This window comes from Physella acuta, unplaced genomic scaffold (genome assembly GCF_028476545.2).
Source record: "Physella acuta isolate Inbredline_101_S28 unplaced genomic scaffold, ASM2847654v3 ptg000466l, whole genome shotgun sequence".
In the NCBI taxonomy this organism is placed as follows: domain Eukaryota; kingdom Metazoa; phylum Mollusca; class Gastropoda; family Physidae; genus Physella; species Physella acuta.
In genome coordinates this window covers 425,634-445,086 of record NW_026731985.1, presented here as the reverse complement: position 1 = coordinate 445,086, position 19,453 = coordinate 425,634, and the positions used below count along the sequence as shown (strand labels likewise).

General features: G+C 43.0%; 1 protein-coding gene across 1 annotated transcript; it reads right to left on the bottom strand.

The window, feature by feature from the left end:
- Positions 1-669: 669 nt before the first annotated feature.
- On the bottom strand, positions 670-11,084 carry LOC131943799 (cilia- and flagella-associated protein 44). The gene is made up of 5 exons (XM_059304081.1): positions 11,021-11,084; positions 3,911-9,374; positions 3,091-3,226; positions 1,696-1,917; positions 670-936 (listed from the first exon to the last, which is right to left on the bottom strand). The coding sequence occupies exons 1-5, from the start codon at positions 11,040-11,042 to the stop codon at positions 826-828; spliced, it is 5,955 nt and encodes a 1,984-aa protein (XP_059160064.1). The 5' UTR covers positions 11,043-11,084; the 3' UTR covers positions 670-825.
- Between the last annotated feature and the right edge of the window lie 8,369 nt (positions 11,085-19,453).

Genomic DNA, 19,453 nt, shown 5'->3' with positions numbered 1-19,453 from the left:
TCCACTTGACCTTTCGGTCTGACAAATAGGAGTACACGGCCCACCACGCCCACTTCCGCAATTACAAGGGGAGAGTGTCTACGTGTTGCGTTTCCTGTCACGTGCTCGACCCAGAATTCCTTGAGGAACTCTACAACCACTTTAACTCACAATGGTAAGATATGTACTGACGGTGATAAAAATAGCATGTAATAAATGCACGTGCATCGAGTCATTCCCACAGCACCATTCAAACACACAAGAATACTAAGTCACAAACATTAAACACAGATATGTTATAAATATCAAGTCACAAATAACACGCATAAATTCATTTCAAATATTTTATTAATTTCTTCAAAAATATAACGGTAGCCTTAAAATGACTAAAAGCAATTAAGTAGGTAGACTAATTATTTCTCATTGGAATAAAATTATAGGTGAAAATACGTAGATATAAGATTTTAATAAATTGAATATAAATATGAATTTATATATATATATACATATATATATATATATATATATATATATATATATATATATATATATATATATATATATACATATATATATATATATATACATACATATATATATATATATATATATATATATATATATATATATATATATATATATATATATATATATATATATATATATATATATATGTATATGTATATGTATATGTATACGTGGTACATTGATGCAATTTCTACGACATAGAAATTGCATAAATTACATTTTGATTAGAGTACATGTTGGCCTACTCCATCACATGACCAGCGCCAGCCAATCAATGCTCTTCATTTGTTGGGAAATCACGTGTCCACGACCGGCCAATCATTGATCTTTATTTTGATGGTGGATTGGCGGCAGAGGTTTGAGACGTGACGTCATGCGGCCTATTTCACGTTTCAGGGCGTTTAGCACCTGCCTTTGATCTTCCACCACCTGTAAGACAAGTGCAGGTCTGTTACGTCACGTCCGGTGTGTTTGTTTTAAATCTGAATACATTATTGGTGGCCGTATCGGGGGTTTAACCGGGGTGGTGATGGTGGAGAGGGGATTTAAACGAGGGGCGGGGGAGGGATGCTGGTAAAGGGATATAACTGGGATGATGATGGTGGGGAAGGGATTTGACCGTGGTGGTGATGGTGGGGAGGGGATTTAACCGGGGGTGATGATGGTGGTGGGGAAGGGGATTTAACAGGGGTGATGGTAGTGGTGAATCTACTTGTGAGTGCAGCTCAGTTAGAGCTTAGGACAAATTTCGACGAGGTATTGTATATCTAGAGCTTAAGTCAAGTAGTGATAAGGTATTTCCCAGTTACAGCTAAAGTCAAATACCGACAGCGGTATCGTCCATCAAGAGCTCAAGTCAAATATCGACGCTGTATTGGCCAGTTAGAGCTAAAGTAAAATATCGACGAGGTATTGTCCGAGTGTATTAAAGCGAATCAAGTGTTTGTATTGCAAGTTAGTGTCTGGCATATTTCTGTGTGACTTGTGGTGTCGGTTTGTAGTTTGCGTTGTCGGCTTATACGTCTCGGAGATCCAGTTCAAACCCCATCAAATGTCACTTTAAACTTCTAACACTAATTAATGTAATTACAATTCTAAAATTTTAACCGCCAAACTTTCTTCCCTCTTGTATCAAAACTGCGTTTAGAATTATGATTATGGACACGTAGCGCAACCAACAAAGCTTACCGTTTTTAGGAAGGCAATCTCTTTCTGGGTGGTGATATCCTCATACTCAGACGGTAGGTGGCGCATCTGTTCGTCCATCTGTTTGGTCATATCGTTCACCTGGTACATCATGTCCGCCTTCCCGTACATCCGCTCGGCATGGCGGCGTGTGACGTCAACACGGTCAGTAACACACATACGCTGCTCTATACCGTAGTGGTGTAGGTCGTATGCGTGCTGCTTCTGTTAAACACAACACACGATAGGTTAGGTGTTTAACACAACACAGGCCGGAGATTATCAGGTGTTTAACACAACACAGACCGGACATGGTCAGGTGTTTAACACAACACAGGCCGGACATGGTCAGATGTTTAACATAGGCCGGACATGGTCAGATGTTTAACATAGGCCGGACATGGTCAGATGTTTAACATAGGCCGGACATGGTAAGATGTTTAACACAACACAGGCCGGACAAGAAGACGCCAAAAATTACAAATTTGAAAACCTGATTAAAAACACACTTTGGTGCTTCGCTAAACTGTAAACATATTTTGGTCCTTTCCTAAACTTTTAAGACATATTTTGGTCCTTTCCTAAGCTTTTAAGACATATTTTGGTCCTTTCCTAAACTTTTAAGACATATTTTGGTCCTTTCCTAAACTTTTAAAACATATTTTGGTCCTTTCCTAAACTTTAAAACATATTTTGGTCCTTTCCTAAACTTTTAAACATATTTTGGTCCTTTCCTAAACTTTTAAAACATATTTTGGTCCTTTCCTAAACTTTTAAACATATTTTGGTCCTTTCCTAAACTTTTAACTGATTTGTTCCTGATATAACCAGTTTGACCCTTAAGTAAAGTTACCCCATCAATCTACGATCTATGTGGCAGATGAAGTAGAGTTCATCTGTTTCTGTGACCTCGGTATATGATAGGCTATTGTAGACAGCCGCCTTTACTTTCCCTAACGTTAGTCAGGTACCCATCAGAGCTGAGTAGGCTCAGGGGCGTATTAGAGACTCGTGCTAGTGATCCGAACTCTAGACTTTCGGGTTAGTAGTCGCAGGCTCTACCATCCAACCACGCCTTCCCTGTTCCTGATATGATCAGACCGACCTTGACCTAAACTCACCTGATATGATCAGATCGACCTTGACCTTAATTTACCTGATATGATCAGACCGACCTTAACCTAAACTCACCTGATACGATCAGACCGACCTTGACCTTAACTCACCTGATACGATCAGACCCTTGACCTTAACTCACCTGATATGATCAGACCAACCTTGACCTCAACTCACCTGATATGATCAGACCGACCTTGACCTTAACTCACCTGATATGATCAGACCAACCTTGACCTCAACTCACCTGATATGATCAGACTGACCTTGACCTTAACTCACCTCGATCATCTCCTGCTCGTGCTGGAGGGTGAGTATCTCAGGGTCCTTAGAGAAATACTCGAGCTCCTCTATAGCCCTCACGGTGCCAAACTTTTTGATCATCTCGGTGTCACACTTAGCCTTCATCTCTTCCAGGCTGTTGGTGGCCAGGGCATTACAGGGCATTACAGGGCATTACAGGGCATTACAGAGCATTACAGGACATTACAGGGCATTACAGGGCATTACAGGGCATTATATGGCATTACATGACAGTACAAGCCATTAAATGGCATTATATGACATTACAGGGCATTTCATGACATTACAGGGCATTACATGACATTACACAACATTACATGACATTACATGACATTACATGACATTACATTGAATACATGGTATTAAATGGCATTATATGGCATTGCATGTCAGTTCATGTCAGTTAATGTCACTACATGTCTGTTCGTTACATTACATATAATTTAAACTCATTATATGTCATGCTACTACATGTCACTAGATCTCATTTGAAATCCATATATGTCATTGTATGTTATTACAAATCATTCTAAAAAACTCTCCTCGCAGTAAATAAATAGCATTTAGAAAGCTGTATTCGGCTGTGTAAGTAGATTGGAAATGCCAAGGTTTGTGCAATCTTCTTCACAAAAGAGGAATAGATATATAATATACATCTTTTACAGTAAACGACCATATGACTAAACATCAAACGACCATTAGACTAAACATCAAACGACCATTACACTAAGCATTAAACGAATATTAGACTAAACATCAAACAAACATAGACTAAACATCAAACGACCGTTCGACTTACCGATCAAGGAATTTATTTTTCTCTCTCTGCAGCGTATAGTGCTGCTTCTTGATGTCCTTGCCTTTCTTCTTCTGTATAACCGTCTCTTTCCTGAGCTCCGGAATCCGGTTCCGTAGCTGCTCGATGGTGTCGTTGTCCGTACAGAGGGCGTCCCTCATGTCCTCATCCATGAGGAAGATCTGGTGGAGTTTGATGGACACCGTGCAGTCCAGATCGTTCTGCTTCTCCTGCTTCTCTTTGATAAAAGCGTCCAAATCTCTTCGCCCAGTCTCCAGGTTCTTATCGGCGTCGCGTATCTTTGCTTTCAAGGCGTTCATGCCGTTGTTGACGTCATCGTATACTTCTCGAGTCGCAGCCTCGTACTCGTCGATGACGTAGCGTTTGTCTCTGACCTCTAGCACCTGCTCGTAGATTTCTTTGTTGAGCTCTGATGGAGGGAGATCAACATCCAACCCATCGTCGTCATCATCTTCCTCCTCAATGTCCATATCGCTGCTAGATTCGCTGTCCTCGTCACTTTCTGGGTTAGACACCTCGGAATTGACAACAGATTTACGTTTCTGTTTGCCTAATTTTTTATTAAACACACGGATGAGGTACTTCTCAAACGCAGGCGCCCTGGTCGCAATCTGCATAACTTCGGACAACAAGACCTGCCTTTGTTTTACGTAGCCCTCCATGTCTTTTTTCACGAGTTCCAGTTTTTTCTGCAGTGTTTTGAATTGCGTGCTGCAGTCTTTCTTCTCCTTGTTGGCGTCCAGGATCTTCAACTCTATGGACGCCTCCATAGCCTCGCTCCGCTGTGCCAGGATAAACTCGTCAATCAACAGGACCATTCGCTCGTCGGCAATCTTCAGCAGGTAGTCCAGCTTCAGCTTACGGTGCCGCAGGAGTTTGAGCTTAACATCGAACGCCTTCTTTTCTTCGTCTATCAGCTTGGTGTAGTATTGTTGGTAGAACCGGGCGTTGGTCAAGTTAACCTTGGCCATCTGGCGCTCTAAGGGCGAGGGTTCGGAGACTATGTCCTCCACGTGGTTACCAAGGTCGAAGCTTTCTTTTTTTTCTTGCGGCTCTTGATCCACACTTTCAACTTTATTTGAGCCGGATGAGACTTTCCGATACAGGTTTTGGTTTCCCATCAGCCTTCTTTTGGCGGGAACTTCCGGTTTTTTGGCAGCTTTAGCGCTGATCTGTGAGGCCGCAGCTTTCATCTTTTCCTCCATTTGTCTCTTGTATATCTTGATGTCCTCGACCGTGTAGTACATGTATGAGTAAGGGTTTTCCTCGATGGTCATCTCCTCAATCTCTGGGATCTGAAGTTGCTCGCCGGCTGGCAGTAGCTTCTGTTTCTCCTCAATCACCCTCACGTACTCCTTCATCCTGTTGATGTGTGCGATCTTCTGATGCCGTAGTTTAATTAACTTCTGATTAAACTCGTTCTTCAGGTTGAATATTATCTCCTCTAGGAACACGCATTTTTTACGCGCCCTGTGTTCTGTTAGCTTTTTATCCTCAGGGACCTTATAGTCAGGCGCCATCTTGAGTTTCATGTCCCCCATGTTGGTCATGGCCTTCTCGATGGCCTTGTCCTCCTCCCTCAACTCCTTGCCCTTCGGCTCCGTGGCCAGGAAATCCTTCCAGACTTGGCTGCGTTGAATCTTCCTTTGCTTCCTCTCCCACAGCCTGACCTGCCGCTGGTAAACAAACCGGTCCATGCCGGACACTTTTCTCGGCCTGGGCTCGTGCGTCATGACGGAGCTGACGTGGGACGACAGGTCGTCTTCTATAATGTCTGACTCCACCGCGTGCGGCGTCCTCTGGTGCTCGATCCTGTCTTTAGCAGCTTCAAAAAACGGCGGCATCTTTGGCAGACGGAACGAACAAACCGACAAATTGGAGTTGAAGGACTTGAGTTTGAACAACTCGTTGTGCAGTGTGTCCTTGTATGCGGACTTCATCTTAGATAAAGCGATGTTGCATTTTTCTGTCTCCCACGCCATCTCTACTTCTAAGTTCTTCAGCGCCCCCTTCAGCTCTTCTTCTCTCCTGACGCTGTTGTCTGAGGTAATGGACAGCTCGGTGTGGGTCAAGCGAGAATCTTCAGGCAGCTCGCTGTTTTGTCTTAAAATATCGCAGTACCACAGCCGCAGACGAACAATCTCTTCCTTTCTCGCCGCCTTGCTGCGTTTGGCCGCAGCCAGTAGCGCCATTTCTTTCTCAATGTTTTTATATTTCTCCAGCGTGTAGGCGTCTGGGTCGATGATATCCTGGACGGTGGTCGGCTGCGTGACGTACGGCACCTCGTGGAAGTACAGATTTTCCAGGTACCGGTCCAGCATGTCCGGGTGGAGGAAAGAGTGCAGGAACGTGTTCCCGTCGTTGGCGCATGTGATCATGAACACACCTTTCATGTCCAGTGCTATGGACGTGATGCTGCCCTTGACGCAGTCGTGGACGCCCTCGGTCCAGTAGGGGCCCATATTGTCCAGGTCGAACGGATAGATACATTTCTGGATTCGTATTCGTCCGTCAGCAAAACCGAATACGAATTGATCCCCGTCTACGCTGGTCGCAAAGGCGGTAATCGGTACATCGTCAGAGTCCTCGACGGGGATGGCGCCAATGGGTTCCTGGGGCTGCGGCTCGGCCTTGACCTTGCTGTTCATCTTGACGTGGTACAGATACCCCGAGTCGTACTTCCCCATGGAGAGAAACATCTCGTTTTCCCTGACCCCCGGCATCAGACACAGGATGGGGCTCGGCTCGGGTGGGTAGTACGGCTCCCACTTTGGCTTAGGCTTCTCCTCCAGCTTCAGCCGCTCAAACTCCTCCGCCTCTTGCAGGAGTCTCAAGTCCTGCTCGGACTGAGTCTCCATTCCCTCTGTGATTTTCTTCCGGTTCTCTTCCTCTTGTGCTGCTTGTCTCGCCTCCTCCGCCAGCCGTTCTCTCTCCAGCTCCTCATTGTGTCTCAGCTGAGACTTGATGCTCTTAAAGTAGTAGCTCTTCAGCAGCGCTGACTCCATGTAGTGGTAGGACGTCTCGTTGTGGATGTGCTTCTTCTCCGGCACGCCAATCTCTTGGATAAACCCTCCGTCTAGCACGGCGAAGACTGTCTTTTTCTCCTGGGGTAAATAATTCCACTTGAGGAACGACACGCCTCGATAATCCGGCATGGCGACAAAAACCATCGGAAGAAAATTTTGCTTGACATCAAAGAAAAAAACGGTTCCGTCTTCGCTCCCTGTGACGAAATGTTCAGCGTTTTTGTCGAGCGCCATTGATGTGATTTTCCGAGCGTGAGGTTTCATGGCGCTGAGCAGAATGATGGACAGGGGCAGGTCTTTTGTCGGGACACCCGACAGTTGCATGACTCGTAGGGTACCGTCGCTAAATCCTGCGATCATTTTATTAAATTGGCCGTCTATCAGTGTAGACGGCCAAAGGAAGCATGAACCTGCAGAAGTGAAATGTCGTCTGGCCACCAACTCCCTAGACAAGTAGTTATAGACCCTGACCTGGCCGTCTTTGCCCAGTGTAGCAAACAGGCAGTTGTCGTTGGAGATCTGGCAACCGACCACTGGCCCGCCGTGGGCCGTGGAGATGAGCATCGGCTCTTTAGCCGTGTTTAAAAAGGACAGGTCGACCTTCCATATGGAGCCCGCGCCGTCCTGGGCGAACCAGAATATGGAGCTGGTACTGGGGTCGGGGATGTTGGGGACGATGGACCAGATGTCGGCCCCGTCAGCCACCTGCACCTGCGCCATGACCTTGATGGGGACCTTGATGCTCTCCTCACTCGTGTTGATCTCAGCCGTGTCCACGGCGTCGTAGTTCCACGTCTTGACCCATCCGTCCTGCCCCGTCGTGTAGAACTCGCCATCCGTCAGCAACACCTGCCGGACGATGCCGTCGTGGCAGGGGACGTCGACCCTGCTACACAGCTCTGCGATGATCAGCCCGTTCTCCCAGACCAGCAGGTTCCCCCACTCGCTGCCGCTCAGCACCTTGCCGTCCGGCATCTCGATATAACCTTCTATGTCGGACAGCTCCGTCCGCCCGAATCGCCCGATATCGCCTTTAAGTTTGAGCCCTGTGAAGGTGTCCGCCATCTTCCAAAACTTGATATGACACAGACCTGAGGTGGTTAGTCTCCCCGCTAACTCTTTTGAAAAGGTCACTCTGTACACGTCTTGGGAGTGCGACTTGACCCTCAGGATGGGGGTCTCGGCCAGCCAGTTCCACACCGTGATGAGATAGTCGGGTTCTCCCCCTTGTGACGCCAGCAGCCTCCCGTCTGGGCTGAAGTTCACCGAAGCGTAAACTTTGTTTGTGCCCTCTCTAAGTTTTCGAAACAGCTGCAGTTTTGGCCACGACCAAATCCCTATCACGGGATTTTTCCCTTTCTCGGCCGCCGCGAACAGAATTTTACTGGGGTGCACGGCCAGGGCGCCGAAGCACGATCCGCCCAGACACTTGAGGTAAGTCTTGTGGAGAGTTGTGTGGTCCAGGAATGTGAGCACAAACCCGGACATAAAGACCAGTGTCTGTTCATCCAGCACGTGCAGGTTCGCCATGCGCTGGGCGTCATAGCCGAAGGAGTGGATGAGCGTAACGGGGGCGTGGATGAAATAACCGGGGTCGTTTGTATTGTCCGCCACCCTTTCGTAACGAGGCTCATAGTGGATCTTCGGTGGCCGCTCCACCAGTTTTTTAACTAAGATTTTCTTGTACCTTTTCTTCGGCGGTTCAGGTTCTGGTTCTTGCTCCGGCTCGACTGTTGCGACTTCAAACGTTTCTTCAGCATCGGCGTCTTTTCCTTCGGCTGCTGCCTCGTCCGTGACGGACACTCCCTCTTCCGACACAGCCTGTGTTGCTCCTTCAGCCTCGGGTACTTGGGGTGCCACCACCTTTTCGCTGGCTTCGGCTTGGGCGGCGAGGCTCCCCAGGTCAGTTCCCTTACTTGTCTCCGAATACCCCTCCTCATCTGATGCCTCAACAAGTTCTTCCACCCATTTATAATCTTTTTCAGATGGATAAATATCGGGCTCGTCATACTCCTCGAGCTCTCCCTTCCATTCGTAGAGGATTTCCTCCGGCGGTTCGTCGTCCTCCCTCTCGTCATTGTTCGAGCCCACAGACAGAGCGGACAGAACTCTGGTGGCTGATTCCTGCGTGAATACCGCCGTGGGTGGGAGGGGTGCTCCTTCATCGTTCTCACCAGTCGCGCTACCTTCGCCGATGCTCTGTCGTACCAGTTTACCCCCCGTCTCGTCTTTGACGGCTCCCCCCACTCCACGGTCTTCATTTGATTGGCCAGACATTTCATCCTCTTCACTCTTTGACATAATATCCCTCGTAGACGATCGGATTCCTTCATCTTCTTCTGGTATCGACTGGCCGTCTTCTGGGTGCTCGGGAGTTGTCACTTCTTCTTGTTTCTCTTCCTCGTCGTGCTGGGGGGAGTCTTAATGGAAAAGTTTTATTTTTATTTTCTTAACAGCTTTTTGTGATTATAGCTAGGTAACAATATAGCTTAAAAAACTAAACATGCAAACGCATTTTATTTTAATTAAAGGAATTTCTCGAATTTTAAACTAGATATGCAGGGTTGCGCGGTCGTGTGAAGAAGCGTATGATAGCTAGCTCCAAAAGTCCCGGGCAAATGAGGCTCGATAGCTGGGGACAGCAACATATCTAGGAGAGACAACTCTAAAATTTAACAACGGCTGCCTTGCAGAGTGTTCTTGGGTGGACAAAATATGCCATGAAGGCAAATTCAGAATGTAAAACAGGTTGAAATCGGAGTCAACAGGCCATATGGCTCATAGCATGATGACACGTAATACTTAATTGAGTTGGAGGAGTTTCCATACAATATTGGAATTAAGAACGAAGATGGAGAAAAACAAAGAAAGCAAAAAAAAAATATTAACTTTATAACTGCCACATGTTTAGAAATAAAATAGCATGAAACAAACCCAAATTTCACTTTAGAACTGCCTTCTGTTTAGAAATAAAATAGCTTGAAAGAAACCCAAATTTCACTTTAGAACTGCCACCTGTTTAGAAATAAAATCGCTTGAAAGAAACCCAAATTTCACTTTAGAACTGCCTTCTGTTTAGAAATAAAATAGCATGAAACAAACCCAAATTTCACTTTATAACTGCCATCTGTTTAGAAATAATGACAAGTAAGAACTCAAAGATGGAAACACCACGTCAAGATATTTCAGAATAGGATTGTAGGTTAAGGATCCACGTTTTGTTTATGATTGCTACTTCACATCGATTGTGTTTTCTATACAAAAAGTTGGAATATCTAGCGACAATTTCCTAACGCCGAGACAAGTTAATATCAAGTTTAATACGAGCGCCGAAACACATTTTTGCTATGCAGTTACATTAGTTATAAGCGTGTCAGTGTGCGAAAATATATCATTGGTTTATCTCTAACAGAAACACCAGCTGATATAAAGCGCTAGCCTAACCTTAACTTTTAGCATTCACAGTTTCTTTGATCGCCAACTTGACATCGAAAATATTCTTTGCTTGTTCTGCTATTGTAACTTTAACACTAGGGCTAAGCCTGATCAGGATCCTAACGTCGTATGAAGTGAGAAATTAAACAAATAAAGTAGAATATTTTCCTGCATAAACATAGCTTTAAATAATTAAACTAAACACAGATCTTTGAATAACTAAACACAGAATTTTAAATGGCAAAATACAGACTTTTGAATGATTAAAGACTGACCTTTTGATTAGCTAAAGAAAGATCTTTAAACACTTAACGACACGCACGGAATAACTAAACATAGACCTATGAATGACTAAACACGGACCTTTTAATTGCAAACGCCGTTCGAAATGTATCTAATGTATGTAAGAAAATACGACTAGACTTTGTACAATAGATGTGAATACAGTTCTAGATCTAGATCTATGACTAGATCTACGTGAATCCAGTTGAAAGACAGGTTTTTATATTTTGAATTTTGATTTACTATTTTATTCTAAGCTTAGAAGCGAGTGTTAAAACAGCCAAAAACTTGATTAAAATTCCAGTCCCAACTTCTTAAACTTAGTCTAAACTCAGTTTATCTGACTTACTGTCATCGTTTTCATCTTCCATAGCGAAAAGGTTTAGGTCAAGAAAAACATGATGGGTTAGGGCTGAGCATCTTTGTTTGTAAACTTGGAGCGTTCAAGGACAGTGTAGTTTGGTGCACAGTCTATTCACGTGTAGGTATACAATTACACCGTCGTGCGAAAATTGTCTTCAATTAATTAAATTAGTCCTTAAAAATCTTTCCGTGGAAATGTTAGATAGATCTAGTTGAAATCTTCTTCGTTCTTAATTTTTTCCCACGTTTTCTTTAACTTGCTTTCTCTGTGTGTTTGTTTGTCTTTCCAATCCAATCTTGCGATCGAAATTTCTGGCACTTCCCAGTTAGCTAGCGCGCTGAAATTTTCAGGGAAGCTTTGTTTTGGATGACAATTGAATATTCTATTGTTTTTATTACTAAATTAATCCATGGAAACATTTTATTGATCATTTTAGACCGCTATATAATTGTACCAAAAAACGTGGGGGAAAAGGGACATTACCCAGTAACTGTAATTTGATGAAAACAAGGTTCGGCACTCCCCCTCTTTTTGCTTACTGAGTAGTTGTCACGCTGTGTTTGTGTACAAACAACCATAACGTAACAACTGGTGGCCAGTATGGGGGAGACGATATGGTCGAGTGGTTGGGCACACGATTGCTATCCCACTCGACACGGGTTCAAATCTATGTGTTCTAGTCAGTAACGTATTCACACAACGTGTTTTTTACGAGTTGTCTTTTTACGAGTTGTCTTTTTACGAGTTGTCTTCGTTTACCCAAAAAAAAAGTGAAAAGATAAAATCGATAGCAAGATTTACATGCAAACAAACAGACAAACACTAAAAAGTAGAAAATAATAATCATTAAAAAAGTTTTAAAAAACCCACGTTTTCTGATTGAACTAAAAAGTAGAAAATAAATACTATACATCACAATAATGCAAGCGATCACTCTACTATAAGCTATCAAAAACGTGGGGCGCCGTGATTTTCTTACAGTTTCTAATACTGTTGACTCTCTACAAGCTCCCTAATAAAAGTCAATAGTATTATCTAATCAATAGTAATATAACTTTTACTTCGGCGACCCACGTTTTTGATAGCTTATAGTAGAGTGATCGCTTGCATTATTGTGATGTATAGTATTTATTTTCTACTTTTTAGTTCAATCAGAAAACGTGGGTTTTTTAAAACTTTTTTAATGATTATTATTTATTGTTGGAAGGGATCGAGACTTTTTCGAATTTTAATAATCATGAGCAGTTGTTTGATTTCGGAGTTGTCTCTCCTAAAAGAGTGGCTGTCTATCAAGCCTCATCTATCCGAGGGTTTGAACTCGTGAGATCTCGGTTTAGCAACCATGAGCTTTACCGACTCAACCACGCCGACCAAGTTGAAATATCGTATTTTAATCTCTTCTATAAGGAGTTATTGAACACTTAGATCAGTGATCTAGGCGGAGGGGGGGGGGGGGGTGGAGGGTAGGGCAAACAAGGTGGGTAAGTAGGATAAAGAATGTTGGTATATGAATATGTGTGTGTATGTGTGATTGTAAGTGTGTGTGAGTGAGTGTGTGTATATGTATGTGAGGGGGTGTGTATGTATGTGTGTGTGTGTGGGTGTGTATGTGTGTGAGGGGGTGTGTATGTGTGTGAGGGGGTGTGTATGTGTGTGTGAGGGGGTGTGTATGTGTGTGAAGGGACGTGTATGTGTGTGTGAGGGGGTGTGTATGTGTGTGAAGGGGTGTGTATGTGACTCTGAGTTCTGTAAATCGTGATCTTGCGTGCTCCGCCTTCTGTGAGACCTCACGGGCATGGGCTGCCCCATTACCAGGTACAAAGCTGCCCCCCCCCCATCCATGGGCATGAGGCTGTCACAACACCAGATACCCCCCCATGGGCATGAGGCTGCCCCAACACCAGGTACAAAGCTGCTCCCCCCCCCCCATGGGCATGAGGCTGCCCCAACACCAGGTACAAAGCTGCTCCCCCCCATAGGCATGAGGCTGCCCCAACACCAGGTACAAAGCTACCCCCCCCCCCTCCACAGGTGTTGTCTGGAGGCGTACAGATGTTTGACACCGCCTTGATGGTTTCAAGGAATCTTCCGTCTGCTGGACCAGTGAAAAACAAATTTCTTCCGTAAACATTTTCACTTTCTAATTTCCTTAATCAATATTTACAACACCCTCCACATATTTATAACACACTCCACATGCCGTATATTTTAATAAATATTATCCCCATTCACATTTTATAGAGTTAAAAAAACTTCAAAACGTTGTTAATTATCCATGTGTTAATTATCCATGTTTTAATTATCCACCTTTCGACCAGATGGCTACCTCTACGTTATATCTCTGTGCATGGTGAAGTTGGCAAAAGCTGATGGAAGCCTTTGGTCGAAACATCGTCTGTTGTCAAACGGGAATATGCTGCCCTCCCAACCACCACTCCAAACCACGACAAAATTTGTACTTAAAAAAGGCAGTAGCATAAATTTACAACTTAAAACCTATTATAAATGTAAGCCAACCGATTCTAATTGCTGAATGTTATTTTAAAAAATAAAGATAAACAAAATAAAACAAAAGGCAGCGTTTAATAAAACCATAACACCCTATTTAACACTAGACCATATCAAAAGATAACCCACCTCTTCGCATGTTAGACCTAATATATACATGTAGCCTGTATGTAGCCCTATAACATGTATGTAGCACATGTAGCCTGTATGTAGCCCCATACGTGTAGCCTGTATGTAGCCCCATACCTGTAGCCTGTATGTAGCCCTATACATGTAGCCTGTATGTAGCCCTATACACGTAGCCTTTATGTAGCCCTATACATGTAGCCTGTATGTAGCCCTATACATGTAGCCTGTATGTAGCCCTATACCTGTATCCTTTATGTAGCACCATACGTGTAGCCTGTATGTATCCTGTATGTAGCACATGGAGCCTGTATGTAGCTCACGTAGCCTGAATGTACTACAATACATGTAGCCCTAGTGTACCACCACCTCACATAAACCAAGTACTCACCACCGAGCCAGATCCCAGCACATCCACTTTAAGCCGCTAATTTCCTAGCTTTATAGGGTGTCCGGGCTAATTAATTAACCGCCGAAGATGAAAGCGCCTTGTCCTGCGCACCTAATTCAGGGCTATCAAGATACGCGGCACTAGACGTGCACACAGATGGGAGTCATCGACTCGCCCTCCCAGGGAGGCGTGCAGCCCCTCGGGGAGGTGCCCTCTCGGAGAAAATGTTAACCAAATAATCTTCACCCCAGCGCGTTATCCACGAGCAGTCAGACTGCCCGAGTCTCCCCCTCTAACGATGTGCCATCATTAAATAAAACTATTCTCCCGCTTCGATCTTTGCTAGACTCCCCGCCCCCACCCCACCCTATTTCGTTTGTTATGATATTTTCTTTGAAGCTCAGTGACTGTTTATTTGAACAAAAGTGTCTCGTGGTCACGTGAGCCGAGCTTCTCCCGAGGGAGCTTTCGTACAACTTCCGCCAACCTTCTCGCGGCCGCTCGGGTGTTTCCGTGACACGGGCCCGCTACGTTTATTTGTGACCGCTTCTCTCCCTTTTGTTTATTTGCTACATTAGAGTTTGTTTCGTTGCTGACTTTTTCTGTAAACTCTCGCGCGTAGTGATACAATATAGAGACTGACGACTAGTGACGGGACTTTTTCTTACGCGGACTATTTGCCGACAGATCTAATTGTTGGTTGCATAACGTCAGAGGCGTAGCGACCCATCCCGGCGCCCGGGGACAAACATTCAATTTGGCGCCCCCTCGGGAGCAAATTTTCAATTTGCACCCCCCCCCCATCAAACTTTTGATTTGCACCCCCCCCCCCCCCGCTCAAACTATTTATAATGAAAAAATGCAGCTAAAATGATACTTTAATTTGTTTTTACAACCCATTTTGGCGCCCCCTAAGGTCGGCGCCCGGGGACATATGTACCCCCTTGCCCCCCCCCCCCCCCCCCCCCCCCATCGCTACGCCTCTGCATAACGTAACATAAAATGTAATGATCTTCAAATATCCATGTTAAATAGTTATCAGCACTCACAGCGGTATTTTTTTAGAGACGTAGGAGGGGAGGGGTCAAAATTATTTTAATATTTATAAACAAGGGGAGGGGAAGGGGACTAGAAGTCAGGGTCGATTCTAGATTATAGCTGTGCTAGAGTGCTACTGTCCTAGTATTTTCTCCACTAAAGCGAACTTATCGATGTGCGAAAATAAAATGTTACATGTAGGCCTATCTATCATAATACATTACACTACACTAACAAGCTAGCACGCTTATTTCCCTTACTACGTGTATTAGTAAGGGGAAGTTGTCAGTGATCGAAGCGATAGAAGAGTTTTATTCAATGAAGGCACATCGGTAGAGAGAGATAATTTCATGACATTCAAATATTGTACTGTTTGGTCTAATGTTGTGATGTTGGTCGGACTTTGATGTCCAGTTTGGTCTAATATTCTGATGTTAGTCTAACTTTGATGTCCGGTTTGGTCTAATGTTGTGATGTTGGTCTAACTTTGATGTCCAGTTTGGACTAATGTTGTGATGTTGGTCTAACTTTGATGTCCAGTTTGGTCTAATATTGTTATGTTGGTCTAACTTTGATGTCCAGTTTGGTCTAATGTTGTGATGTTGGTCGGACTTTGATGTCCTGTTTGGTCTAATATTGTGAGGCACATCAAAAAGCAGCCACATGCTTGACTAATGATTAACTGTTGCACCCTGTGTTGCACCTTGCACCGTTCGCACCTTTCTGCACTCCAAGCACAGGTATGCACTTCTGTTTTTGGGTTACAACCATCTGTGGAGCTGATTCTTCTCTGAGTGTGCGTGGGGTGGGGCTGTTATCTGGGTGGTCACTCCATTGGGTCTGCGTGGGGTGGGGCTATAAGGGGGTGGTCACTCCATTTAAAATAAACCAGAGAATCGTATACCTATGTATGAAATTTCGTTCACCTAACTGAAACAGTACTTATGTTGTCGGTATTTTAGAAACCAGAAATAAAGTACCGATTCCGGATATCGGAATTCACTCAAAAATTGAAAGTTATCAAAGTTTAAGATTTTATACTAATACATACATTTCTTTAGCCTAACTGTAAGAGAATTCGTGTTATCGTGTTCCCAGTCAAGTAAAGTACTACTTCCAGTGACTGAAAGTCCCTTTTAATTTTGAAAGAAATCTGCGCATTAATCACATTATTTAAATATGAAATTTCGTCCCCCAATTCAAGTTATGTAGCTTTGAGAAACCGAATGCAGAGCAAGTACTACTTCCGGTAACCGGAAATCGCTCTAAAGTGTTAGAGAACTACAAAGTATTACACTTCTAAACGAAATGCCTTCAACATAACTGAAACGGTACTCAAGTTATCGTGTTCACAGACACACAGACATACAAACTAAATTGCAAAAACACGTTTTCCTGACTTAGTAGGTGTAAACATCGACATTTGTGAAAATCTCGATTTAATTTTTGTGCACGATTATAATTCCTCCACTATGCTTTGTATACGAGAAAGTAAAAGTGATAACAAAATGTATTATACAATAATAGGTTAATTATAACAAAACAAAATAAATTAAGATGATTACAGTATTAATATAAAAAAGATAACAACTCGAACATTGAGGAATGAAGTTCATGAAATAGGCCTAGATCTATATTGTGAATAAAACAAAACGCAAAATGAACTGAAGTTCATGAAATATATTGTGAATAAAACAAAACGCAAAATGAACTGAAGTTCATGAAATATATTGTGAATAAAACAAAACGCAAAATGAACTGAAGTTCATGAAATATATTGTGAATAAAACAAAACGCAAAAAGAAAGAAAGCCATTAATTAAAGTAATTTTTCCAAAGCAGATTTTCAATTCATTTGTATTTCTTAATCAAGTAATTAAATGCTCATTTTACATTTTGTGAAACATAAATCTATCAAAATAATACATTAACAAAAAAGTAATTTAATTTTTTAAATTTTATTATTTAGACTAAGAATAATTCGATGAAACGGTGCGTAGGCCATTCTAAAGATGGGATTTCATGGTGAATTCTGGAACAAGCATGAGTGGTAATCCGTGAAGACTTCTCAGGTAAACCACAGGTAAACTGCAGGTAACTGCAGGTAACTGCAGGTAAACAGCAGGCCAGTCCAGACTGCCAGGATGTCGAGGTGTAATTTAATCGAATAGCAGCTCCATTTGGTTACACCGCTAAAATTTAATTACCGCCAACACCCTGTCAGTCGTCCAACAATGATGAAATGGTTTAGTAAACATGATTTGTTTCGGTTCATTAAGACGAAATGTGAAACCCACGTCAGGGCTAGAGTTGCTTCCCTTTGTTCGTGAGTTGTCTTCCCGTTTTTACCTGTTTTACAAAAGTAAGTGTTCTTGTGTTACTGACAGGTGTAAGAAAATCTTTGGTAACTGTTTGTTGATTTTACGTGTATAGACATGAGTTTTAATGCTGTAACTGCTTGTTGATTTTACATGTATAGACGTCAGTTTTAATGCTGTAACTGCTTGTTGATTTTGTACATCTAGACGTCAGTTTGAAATTTTGTAACTGTTGATTTTACATATATAGACGTCAGTTTTAATGCTGTAACTTTTTGTTGATTTTACATATATAGACGTCAGTTTTAATGCTGTAACTTTTTGTTGATTTTACATATATAGACGTCAGTTTTAATGCTGTAACTATTTATTGATTTTGTACATCTAGACGTCAGTTTTAATGCTGTAACTGTTTGTTGATTTTACATATATAGACGTCAGTTTTAATGCTGTAACTATTTGTTGATTTTACATATATAGACGTCAGTTTTAATGCTGTAACTATTTGTTGATTTTACATATATAGACGTCAGTTTTAATGCTGTAACTATTTATTGATTTTGTACATCTAAACGTCAGTTTTAATGCTGTAACACTGCTGAATTTATACACCGAGACGTCAGATTAAACTATTTAATATTATAACAGTTATGATTTTATACATTGAGACTTCAGATTAAAATATTGCAACTGCGTGTTAATTTTACTCATCAAGACGTCAGTTTAAAATATGTGCGCTTGTTGATTTACCTATCAAGACGTCTGTTTAAAATGTGTGCGCTTGTTGATTCTAAACTTGTGTAAAGATAGAAAAACAGCAAGCAGTCACGGCTGTTGTACATCTACCATCTGCCAACCACAATATGTACACAACATCTATAATCTACAATATGTACATCTACCAGCAAGTTTGTACATCTATTAGCTCGAGTGTACTTGTAACAGCTAAATTACAATGTGTACATGTGCCAGCTGGTATGTATTTGTACCAGCTAAATCACAATATGTTCATGTACCAGCTACAATGTGTACATCTACCAATCACCAAGTTGTGCCGGCACCAGCACATGTTTTACATTGTACATCTACACGTGTCGTAACTCCGTAAACTCGCGAGCCTGGAATCTCCGAAAAACTCTGGCACCGCTTACTTCCCTTGCTCAAACCCTGGCATCGCTTACTTCCCCTGCTTATTAAATCGTGTGTTGATTGCTTACGCGAATACGGCGCGTTTAAGAAAACGTTAAAAAAAAAGCCATTAAAAATGAAAAGCCATTATTAATATTAGGAATTCTGTAGATTGCGCCACAGACACCTCAAGACGCGGCCGGCGTGTAAGACAAACCTACAGCAAATCAGCTGCAGGTGATTCTATTGGTCCACGTCTGCTACCAATTCCCTTCCCTCCGTTTATGCACATGCTACTCATTTATCCCACACGGCTCAAAGCCGACTCCAGCCCGGGGGTGGCACCCTCTCATCGTGTGACCCCTAATGGCTGCCAGTGTGACCTTTCTAGCCAGGACGTCCCAGCATGCTCCCATTAACGTATTGTAAACTCACGTCAACTCAGACGTACCTATGCCGTCTACACTGACCCTAATTGCGCGTGCTATTCATTTAAAACACTCCCGCGATAAAAAACATAATGGGATTAGAATTTCATTTATTTTTAGTAGTTTATTTAATCAAAGGATTTCATTTTGAAAGAGGGGAAAGGAAACAGAGTAGGGGTGGGTTGTGGGGGTAAGACCAGGTTGGTCAGTGGTATCTAACCTTAAGATGACGGTAAGCCCAACACCCAAAGCACGTTAACGGTTGTAATGTATCCAATTATTGCTTAAAGAATATCGTATGGGCGACATCTGGTGCTGTTTAAGATGGGGGTGGGGGATGGGGTGGGGGATGGGGTGGGGGGAATACCACTTCAGGTTGATGTAAAAACGTGTTTTATAGCACTCTTAACAATACACGTTTTATGGGGGGGGGGGGGGGGGGGGAGGGGGGGGGGAGGGGGGAAGTGACTCGACTTTTGCAG